This window comes from Solea senegalensis, linkage group LG1, assembly GCF_019176455.1.
Source record: "Solea senegalensis isolate Sse05_10M linkage group LG1, IFAPA_SoseM_1, whole genome shotgun sequence".
Classification (NCBI taxonomy): Eukaryota; Metazoa; Chordata; class Actinopteri; order Pleuronectiformes; family Soleidae; genus Solea; species Solea senegalensis.
Genome location: NC_058021.1, coordinates 22199394 through 22211000, shown reverse-complemented (window position 1 = coordinate 22211000; position 11607 = coordinate 22199394). Strand labels below are relative to the sequence as shown.

General features: G+C 37.9%; 1 protein-coding gene across 1 annotated transcript; it reads right to left on the bottom strand.

Annotated features, from left to right (window-relative positions):
- Nucleotides 1-4132: 4132 nt before the first annotated feature.
- On the bottom strand, nucleotides 4133-10432 carry LOC122770652 (low choriolytic enzyme-like). Its single transcript, XM_044027626.1, has 10 exons — nucleotides 10317-10432; nucleotides 9570-9600; nucleotides 9416-9481; nucleotides 7914-8066; nucleotides 6948-7068; nucleotides 6624-6802; nucleotides 6091-6172; nucleotides 5753-5877; nucleotides 5431-5488; nucleotides 4133-4355 (listed from the first exon to the last, which is right to left on the bottom strand). Exons 1-9 carry the CDS (start codon nucleotides 10374-10376, stop codon nucleotides 5439-5441), a joined length of 867 nt encoding a protein of 288 aa, XP_043883561.1. The 5' UTR covers nucleotides 10377-10432; the 3' UTR covers nucleotides 4133-4355; nucleotides 5431-5438.
- Nucleotides 10433-11607: the final 1175 nt, after the last annotated feature.

The following is an 11607-nucleotide window of genomic DNA, read 5'->3' as shown; positions in this document are numbered from 1 at the left end:
AACACCGGATGTGCGCAGTCGAGAGGGAGGCGCGCGTCACGTGACACGCCGTCAGCCATTCCCGACCTACCAGCGCGTCCGCTACCGCGCAAGGCATTATGGGACATGTAGTGCACTATGATATCACTTTAAAATGTCGTTATTAATCTTAAATTCAATGGTTCTCAAACTGTGGTGGTACTTCGTGTTTTTATTACACTTAATATATAAATAATTTTTTACTTATTCGTCTAAATTTACTTTTTTTTATTTACTGATTTTGAGGAGTGTGTAGAAAATTAAACATATTACATAACATAAAATGTTAAAATAAAACTAGGAGCAATTTGATCTAAGATACCACATGTGCAAAATTGCCAAAAAGTGGCTGTTTAATCCAAAATGGATTGTCCTGACATGATTTAATGTGTGTACCAATTTATGTGCATGTATGTGAAACACGTCAAAATGTCACTTTTTGCCCCTCCCACTTCCAATTCATCACGCCCATTCACCAAGCGTGCTATGTAAATAAATCATTATTGATTTACAAATTAATAAATACAATTAATTAGTTATTTTTATTAACATTATGGCACAACATTGGCACAGTGCATGAGCATAAAAAGCATTCTGATAAGATAAAAACATTGCTGAATGAGTTTCTGGCTTGTGTCTGGCATTTTGCATTTAAACTGTAAGATAATCAGAACAGAAGGTAAAATAAAAACATAAATAGTATAGGATAAATTGAAATAGATCAATATATAAGTCAATTAGTACATAAAAGTAAGTCAATAAATTATAGACATACTATCGGCAATGAAGGATGAGATAAACTAGAATGTGACAAAAAAAATATGCAGGTGCAGAGAAATAGAATAAAAACATGGTTAAAGGAGACTAAAGGGTCAGGTAACTCTTAAATATGTCGATTCTGAGAAACATCCACTTTTATTTTGATAGTCCCTGCTGTCATTCCTCATTTCCTGTCAAGTTCCCACCTGTGTGATTACCCTGTTCTAATTATGTCCACCTGTGTCTCATTTTTATTTCACCTCAGTGGTTTTTCTGTCCATTACATTACATTACATTACATGTCATTTAGCAGACGCTTTTATCCAAAGCGACTTACAATGGATTTGAGTACAATCAGCCAGGGGTGGAGTCGAACTTGCGACCATTGCGACCATGATGTCTTTCTTTGTCCCTTTGTGACACCCCTGAGCTTAATGACGTCATCTGCTGTTTCTTCAAGTTTATATTAAGAGGTATAGAACAACGCTCGCTTAGTTTGGCAAGTTTAGGACATATTTTGTTATGCTGTTCAGTTTCTTGTGACTTAAATCTACAGTGCGGAATGTCTGTCGCCCCCCTGTGGAGTTATTACCAAAACATTGACACTTTTCTACACCTACGACATACTTTACTCTCTCCCTACATATGGCATACAAGACATTACATTTTTGTTTCTATAGTACGTTAGTAAGATATGTGTTGTATATCTGTCTTTTAACGTAGCGTTACTTCCAGTATTCCAGGAAACTTGTGTCACTGTCTTGCCTGCTCAGGAATGTTGCCTTGAGGCATGAAAACATAACAAAACAAACATGTTTCACTGAGAAACACAGATTGAGTCCAGTAGAGCTGATAATCAGGATTGTGGGAGGTAATCTGACAACAGTTTGAATGTAGTGAACATTTGTTTAAATTTACACTACAGCTTTAGAGAAAGGATAAGAGATTATAGTTATTCTTTCACACAAAATGACACCATTATGTAATTATTATTGCTTTATTAAAATAAAAAAATTATACCAAGTGGTTTGTTACCCACACACTATGAGCTGTGGGTGATTCTCTCAGGCAAAGTCTGCAAAGAAGCAGCCATAGTGCCCAAAATGGCCGCTAGAGGGCGATCACATGTGTGATGATCTCGCCCAAACCCAAGAAGATTTTGATGTCTTGCTAATAATCTGATAATAAAAAAAATTGTTTGTGTTGTGCTGCAGGAACATGTGATGAAGGACTGGTCAATTTTTGTTGAGTATTGTTTCAGTGTTTGTTCTGCGCTCTATTTTTAAATTTGTTATTGGTTCTGTGTGGACCCCAGGAAAAATTGCAACTTCCACTTTTGTGGAAGCTAACTAGCTAAGGAGCTGAATAAAGATTAAAGTGCAAAATGCCCACCCAACATTAGAGGATCATTGGCCTGTTTTCGGTCCCAATCTGGTCCTTCCGGACTTCTGATCTTTAGGCTGAGTGAGTTTACCGGGGGAAAAAAGATATTGCGTACTTTTATTTAGAACTGTAACTTGTACAAGTCAAGTTGACTCCGTCCTCTCAGCCATGACTTTATTCACAGTTCTCAACACAAAACACACAACAGCTATGAACTGACAACGCCAACAGTCCGCCTCCATGTCTATTTACATTTTGATGTTGAGGCTATTATTTCTCACCTCCCTTTTGTCCTTTTGCTTCCCTTCTTCTCCTCTCCTCTCCTCTCCTGTCTCCCATTTTTCATTTCATTTGAGTCTGGTTCTGTCAGAGATTTCTTCTGTTAAGAGGGAGCTTTTTCTCTACACTGATGCCTAGTGTTTGCTCATTGTGTGAACTGTCAGGTTTCTCTTCTCTCTATAATAAAAGGTTTCTGCCTTACTATGTATTGATTGTTTATTTGTGTTTTTGTTCTGACTTGTACAGCAATGTTGGGTTTTGCACTTAAAGAATCAAAGTTATTATTATAATTATTACTATGTACAGTGCTGTGAGATAAGTGTGTTGTTATTTGGCGCTATACAAATACATTTCATTGAAATAGTTTGATTAAACGTCAAGTGTGTGGTCCCGGTCTGGTCTGGTCTGTGCTTTCTCATTGACGATCGATTACAGAATTTGTCGTGTCTGTGGTCTCCCACGTTTTTCAAAAATCAAGTCAGATATATTCTATATTCTGAAGAAGACTCTATATTCTGAAGAGAAGGTGGGTGTGGTTGGCAGTCTGCTGCAGGAGGATGAGGAGGAGTGGTGATGTTTAGTGACGGCAGTTGCAGGTGAGTTGATTGTCACAGCTGCTTCTGCTTTCTAATCACGCACGCTCTCTTTTTATGCAGTAGCAGGATGGACATTGAGAGCACTTTAGAAACATAGGAGCCAGGAAGTGCAGGGGGGATATGTGAGAGCAACAAAGCAGTGCACTATTAGAGGTGGTTGTTTGTTGTGCAGTGGTTTATAACAGGGGATGGCACAATGTCACTGTTTCTTGTCTGATACTAACATCACATAGTTGAGCATGGAAACTGTGAAAAATGCAGAAAAGCAAGGGAAAAGAGCGTGCAGAGATGTTCTCTGCAGCGGAGCAAACCCTCCTCATGGGGGTATATGAGGATTACAGCCACATAATCCGAGGTTTTTACCAGTAACCAGAAAGTACCAGATAGTATTTCTTTCTTATATATCTTGTATGTGTGTATCCAGGAGCAAGCTGAACTCATGAGTTAAAACAGACGATTGACTCCATTAGTTACTTATCATTAAATCCCTGAAGTTTCACCATCACTGTGTTTTGATTGAACAGTTCATATATAAAGCTCTCACGGTGGCAGCGGCTGATATCATCTGTCCAAATCCAGACTCGATGGCAAGATCAAAAATTGAGATTAATTTTTAATGACGACTATTAATCTCCAGCTCAACCACCAGATGTCGTGAAGACAGAGTTTGCCGAGTCATTTATAGAATGCGCTCGGATTCACAGAAGACACTGTGTGTGTGTGTGTCGTTTTACCCATTTTGTTTATACCCTTGTAAAAATTATTAATTGTTGTTTAATTGGACCTTTTCTCAGTCACACCATATTTAGTTCATACTCAGTTACAGATAGTACACGTATCAGGAGCATGGATGTTGTCAGAGTTAAAGATGACATGGGCCTTTGTGTGTGTGGACATATAGTCGTGGACATGCTGAATCAGCACAAGGCCATGCAGAAAATGACTGGTCTATCAAAGATCATCTGTGTTTGTTTACTCAGCAGCAGCAGCTTCACTAGAACCAGTTTCAGGTTCAACAAACAAATTGGACTTTGTTTAATCAAATGCAGGTTCAGTTTGTGATGTGACAACATTCAAGTAGTAGCACACAAACTGGCTGAGGGTGCGAATATGCCTTATTTATTCAGTTTCAGCATTCAGGCTTGTTAGCAGTTAATAATCTGGCAAGAATACATTCATGATATTGTTGCATGGTGATTACATTCATTTTTAATTCATTTCAAAAGCACAATTTCACATTCTGACTTAAAGCAGGTTAAAGCGCAGATTTAATTCATGATCATAAAGCTGCATTTGTCCTCTTCCTTTCTTCTCCATTCTCTGTTGGAGGAAAAAAGAGATGAGTTTTGAAAAAAGTGTGCACTTTATGTCATTCATGCTGTGTATTTATGCAGGAAAAAGTGTAGCTGTGGTCTAATGGTCAGTGAACACACCCACACAGGTTCACACTGCTGTCCTGTTAAAAATCCCTTCCTTATTGACTTCCATTTATTGGTCAGTCCAAACAAAGGCTAACCTTAACTTAACAATCAGAAATCTTAGCCTGAAACTTGACCAGTTCCTCAGAAAATGAGGTTCTGCCTCATCAGAACCAGGTTTTGGTCTCTGTGAGGACTACTGGTCCTGATAAGGTCAGTGTTTGTTCAAGTCAAGACAACTTTTAAAAACAACCAGGGTTGACCAAAGTGCTTTACAGAGTTAAAGGCACTACAACATAAAAGGTATAAAACTTCAAATCAATAAAAACATAAAAGAAGAAAAAAATAGTAACATAATACAAGAATAAAATGTTACAAATCTAGGTAGAAGTTTCTGTAATCTAGGTAGAAGTTTTCTTATTTCTTTCAAGTGTTTAAAATGTTCAGTGGACGCCAAGGCTTTTAACAGAAGAGTGGATTCTTGGGGCCAGAGGACCCACATCCATTCCATCAGGGTGACCAAACTCTACAAAGACTTCTGTTTTGTTGTCCTTATCTTAAGTACACGCTCACACACACAATATCACAACACAACATGAATGAAAATGAATGAATGAAACACAAAAGAAGACATAAATATAAGAACAAACACTGCTGTAAAAACAATGGGAATGGAATATTAGAGTAAAATACAAGGACATAACACCACCGCTCTAAAGATAATAGGAAATAAAGTATTGCAATGCAATACAGCGCTTGAATCAATTTAATATTCTTTTAGTTCTTTTTAATGTGACATACTGCTCTAAAATCTCTTACTACTTACAGAGAGCAGTTTTTAATGCTTTAATTCACACAGAGCTTATGTCGCACATGGACACATCCTGTGTGTCCTGTGTGTGGCGAGAAACATTCTGAAGAGAGAATGAATCACTGAGGATGATGATGGTGTGTATGAAGGATGTCAGGAGACTTACCTTGGTTACTATTGCTCTTTCTGCACAGGCTTCCTGTCACGTTTGGAGGCATTTGAATCTGCAGTAAAATAAACAAACAACAAATGTGTAAAAGCTGCTTGATATCACTAGATTCGATCAGTGGTTCTCAAAATTGTTATCCCAAGTACCACCTGAGAAAATATTATGTACATTTTTAATTATGTAAGTAAACAAAAAATTAAAAGAATTCAGGGCGGGTATGGTCAGTATTGTCTCGGACTCTCTGAGAGTTAAGAGTATGAGTTGTTCAGTTGTAGCAATGAGGTGAAAGGTCAGGTGTGTGTGTGAAACAGGTACATACTGCACTGGTAAAGGCGGTTCACACGGAGGATGTCGGTAGGGCTCATCTCATTGGCTCTGCCAATGACAGCGTTGGGGTCGGGGATGGGAACAATGGTCGGCTGCCTGTTCCTTGAGAAAGCAAACCTGTGGAGCAAAGCCACGGTCAATCATGATCAGACCTCGAATCTCAACCAACTTGTAAGAAACAAATCTGGCGATGTACACACCAGTACACAAGAGTTCTGCACTGTGACTTGGCAGGTTGATTGTTTGGAAACTGAGAGGTATTTCGGGAATATTTGACCACTGCAATGATGTATTATGTTATTTTTATTAGTTATTAGAGTGGGATGCTACCTTCCGTAGTGCATGACAGAGTTGTAGTCATAGGGTGTGCCCAGGTTTCTTGTGTCGAGCTTCCTGAAGTTAAACTCCATTCCTGCGGGGGAACAAACAAGCCGAGCACATTAATGTCTGTAGTTGTCATTGCCAGTTTCTAAATGACACTGGAGTTACAGTATGTAGGCACTTAATGCTGTAATTACACATACAAAGTCTTTACATACACAAGGTCAATGCACAGGCCAGAAAAAACACACTGCACCATTGACCAACAAAATCAGGTCTAAAGTCAATGCTGCAGTATTTTCAGGCCTATGACAGAGGAGATCAGTAGAGAGCAAAGACCACATACCCATCAGCGCAGCAACATTTTTCACCTGAATTCCTAAAAGACACAGATGGGCAGCCCATAGCCAAGCAGAAAGAGAGCTTGACTTGTGTCCCTGCCAGGTCAAGGACTGGGCTACCTCTGAGCAAGGTACCCAATTGCATTGCTCAAAGCATTCTACAAGCTATAGTTAAAGAGGATTATCTGTAACAGGACTCACCAGAAATGATATTCTGCACCATGATGCGAACATGCTCATCCCTGTCAGAACGTGTCTGCTCGTGGTTGAAGCCCAGGGCGTGAAGGAGCTCGTGTTGGATGACCGATTGGAAAACACAACCCTGGCGCGCCAGAGAGACTACCTGACCATTTCCCCGACGCCCAACAAATGAGTAACACCTGAAGGAGAGCAGTCATTTTTCTCTTTTAGGAATACCACACATTCAGTCTCTTTATTTAAGGTAGCGTAAAGATTAAATAGGCTGTATGTGCACTCTGTTATGTACATGCACAGTATGTGGTGCATGTGTACTATGGTTCTTACCCCGACCGAGACTGGATGTCTACAAAGTCCCTCATTCCGCTCTGTAAGGGTGTGAATCGGATGCAGGTGGACCGGGCAAACGAGCGTAGACCCCGGACGATTGTGTTTCGCTCTCCTTGGGCTGAGAAGTAAAGAAGAAAAGAGAGGAATAATGTCACTTTACAACATCTAATAATGTCTGTGACTGCTGCTATGTCTGATTATTTTTCTATTTCTTCTGCTACTATTACTGCTATCTTACTTATGACTAGCACTTTATAGTTTAGCGTACGTGGAGCACTTACTTACTTCTAGCTCTTGTTTGTACCCAAATGTTGAAATGCACTTATTTTAAGTCGCTTTGGATAAAAGCGTCTGCTGAATGACATTACAAGTAATGTAATGTAGTGTAATGTAATAATGTAATGCTATCACTTCTACTACTAATATTACTTCAATTAATACTACTACTACTGGTAATATTACATCAACGTCAAATACTACAAGTGCAATTACTTCCATTTCATCAAGAGTCATTGAATCTGTAGCAGCTGTACTCCACTTTCAACTCTGTATTACTTCTTCTACTAAACTAATTTTACTGCAATGCACTTTTTCTTCAGTGTTGTAATTAACATGAAGTGTTTTGAAGCACATTGTGGTTTTCCAGAGGCTTCGCTCATGTTCAGACAGACAAGATTTCACTAGAAATGACCTGAGCTTCTGAGCTTTTCTAGAGGAATGTCAGACTGGCTGCACCCACACCCAAAACATCCTGGACAACTTCTTGTCTGGAATCTGCCAACGGGCTTATAGCTGTAATTCTGCATTGTGTTCAGTGTTCATAAAGCTACAAAACACAGTGTTTGTCTCAGAATACTGGCCGTGCAGAACCCTAACCCTTAGGCTCAGTTAATAGGTACTTGTTGTGTTTAGTCATGATTGGTCACCACTGTTCTAACCCAAACCCGGCCTGCTGTTACGTACAGTAGGCATTGGAGATACGGTATGGCACGTATACGTTTCCGTCGGAGGCTTTTGGCCACAGGCAGCCGCGTGCTGTGCATTGATCAGCGTTCTCAAAACCTGTGGGAACCGCTATGTCTCCAAACAGCACCAGAGGCTCATTCAGGTTCTTTCCTGCAAAAAACAACAAACAACAAACAAACATGAGACTGGGTGTTTTAATCTGCTGTGAATGAAGTGTGGTTGTATGAGGTTTTCACGTAAAATCAATCTATGGACTCTGGTGCAGGAGAGCGAGGTCACAGATTTGCAATTTCAGCTGGAAAAGTAGATTTTACTAGGTGATCCTTTTATGAAATGACTAAAATATTTTTTGACTATATGACAAAAGCATTTGGTCACACCTGTTATTTATTGAATTGGGGCTGTGAACTGGAACAGCAATTGCAAGACAGGTCTTCTCGTCTGACCTCATCAATGCTCTACAGAATGAATGGGCACAAATTCACCATAGAAACACCTCAAGATCTTGAGGAAAGTCGTCCAAGAAGTGTGGAAGCTGTTATAGCTGCAAAAGAAGGACTGACTCCATATTAAAGTCCCATATAAGTATTTTTAGTAAGTCATTACAGTCCCTGTTGGTGCAATGGTCAGCACCTTTTATTTAGAAATTGTGTAAAATATCTGTTATGTCATGTGAAGTTTGTTTTTTTAGTCACCCATGTCTAGTCTCATTGTGCACTTCCTGTTTTATTTTGTATTCAACTTTCCCTCTCATTTCAGACCCTGACTTCCTCCCTTTGTGTGATTTCCCGCCTTTGAGATTGTCTACCCCACCCCTAATTGGTTTCACCTGTTTTCACTTACCTCATGTATAAATAGTCCTTGGCCGTTTCTCAATACTCAAGTTAGCAAGTATGTACTTGCTTACTTGGGAAGTATATACTTGAGAAGTAAGCTGGGAGTATATACTTGGCAAGTACGGAAGTACACAAGTATGTGGTTGTTTCTCAATACTCAAGTATGCAAGTATGTATGTATTGTTCAATGTCGTAGAGAAGTTCTAGCAAACTCATGTTTCCAGCTTTTGTTTAGTGATTTTGAGATTTTGTTTGTTCCTCCTTGCGAGTGCCTTTTGTTGAGATTTTTACCTAGTAAACCTTTTGTTAAAACTCTTCATTGTTTTTTGAGTTGTACATTTGTTTCTACCAGTGTCGTGTCTGAAGTCTTAACAATATAATCACAAATGTTGTTATTGCTAGATCATGATGGAATATTGTCGTGTTGCCAATATGTGTCAATGTCGTAGAGAAGTTCTAACTCATGGCTTTTGTTTAGTGAACAGTTGGAGTTTTTTTTTTTGTTAAAACTCTTCATTGTTTTTTGAGTTGTACATTTGTTTCTACCAGTGTCGTGTCTGAAGTCCCACAAATCCCTGGTACCCGAACCTGGTTGGCCCCTCCCTAAGCTCATGTGGCCCCCAGGTCATGCAAATTTGAGTATGTTGGTGGATGTGAACATACCAAGATTAGCATTGGCCTTCTCTAGCAGCGTGGACACACTGAAATCATCGTCTTCAACATTGTTGCCTGTGGTGAAAAATAGAAGAAACACTTGTTCACTGTCATTTTTCAGAAAATTCAAGTGTTTTATGTGAAAAATAAAATCAAGCCTTACCAGAGTATTCTTCACTCTTTTCCAGAGGAACCTGTAATAAAGTACAAAATAGAAATTGTTCACTTATATACAGTTCAGTGGATGAGGTCATTTGAAAGTCCAGCAGAGATTTGACTTTAATGTTTTGATTTTTGTGGGAAAAACGAATTCAGTAGAAATGAAATGTAGTGAAAAATAACTGCTGTTTGTCGTTTGCACCCCTGGATTAGATTAGATTAGGCTGAAATCTACATCATTTATTTTAATTCAGCATTAGTAAAAAAAAAAAAATTGTAAATACATTAATTCTATAACTCAGTATGAGATGTACTTTAAATTTAATTTATTTCTTATGCGTAACATCATCACATGATGTAAATTTAATTTTGTACTAATATGGGATTTATTGAAAGCTTTTTTAAAATATTTGTAAAAAATTAAGTACATTTCATTCATTTCAATTGTATTTTAATTTAAATGTAATTCTTGTACTATAAACAATGTTGGACAGAAAAGTGTAATAACAGCTGACGATATTTGGGTTTTGAATATATACAAAATTAACAATAACTGCACAGTTGCCTACGTAATCATAAAAATAAAGCAAAATCAAATGCAAGGAAAAAATAAATAATTAAAAAAATATTTAAATAATAAAATAACACAATACAATAAAACAAAAATGAATAATAACCACAAAATAAATAAATGCATAAATAAGTGATTTACAGGGATTGTGATGATAGTAATGGTAGAGTTGATACTGACCTGTGAAGTGAGGCTGACTGCGCAGATGAGCAGAGTCACAACAGCAGAGTGGAACTTCATGGCTGGTGCAAAAAAACAAGAATGACCAGTGGGAAAAAAGAGAGAATAGTTCAGGACTTATATACCGAACAAAGTCGACTGTCTTCATCCTTAAATGGTAACATGTTTTCTAACGCGTATGTTGACAAAGTCGGCTCAAACTGGAAGTGGCAGTTATTTCTTAAAAACAGTGGTGACTGTGGTTTTTTCTAAGCTGCTTCTCTATGACTCAATAATTTCATTTGTTTTCGTTTCATTATTTGTAAAAAAAATCACATCATTTAACTTTTAATCATAAAATATGTATATGTATACAGATGTGTATATGTATATATGTGTATTTATGTTTATGTGTGTTTATATAGGTGTTTATATATATGTGTATAAATAGATGTGTGTTCGTGTTACAACAATAATAATAATGTGTGATGTCGTCTCTTCACGTGGTTGAATTTGATAATAATCTATAATCTCAGATTACAGTATATAAAGTATACAGTATATATATAATTCAGGTCAGACGTATGAATGAATGATTAGAAATCAAACAACCCATGAAACCCATTGTTTATTATGTGACATAATATCAGTGAATGAAATAATATCGCAATGAAACACACAGAAAGAGAAAAAAAACGACAGGTGATTTCACAAGGGGTGGAGTGGATAAAAAGCGTCTGCTAAATGACATGTAATGTAATGTAATGTAATGTAATGTAACAAGAAGTAAAAAAAAAATCATCTGTAACGCTTGTGAATTATGACTTATTAATAAACAGTCAAAATGTGCCTGTAAAAGTGTGAAGCCTCCACTTCATGAACCAAATCAATGCACACTGTACAGAAGTGCATATTTAGATTGTGTACATTTGTGTAGCTGCATCAGTGTTTATACTGGGTCAGTGTTTAATGTCTGTGTCCTGCAGCCTGGACAGTGAAGTCAAGCTGCATTAATGTTGCTCACTTACACAAGCCCTGTGTGCAGAAAACCTGAGGTCTGCAGTCGCAACTGCCTGTGTGTAACATGTGTTAACACACGCACACACACACACACAGTTATGCAAAGTCTTAGAAAAAAGGAACAAACACTGAGGAAGAAAGATTTGCACAGCAGTTAGTGCATTTCTCAAAACAATAAGTGCAAACTGCAAAACCTAGTGGATAACCTGCAAAAGCACGTCACTTGGTCAAAATGGATAGTCCATTCCTCAAAAGCAAGTATTCATGTCAATGAAACTGCCAGTGTCATCAA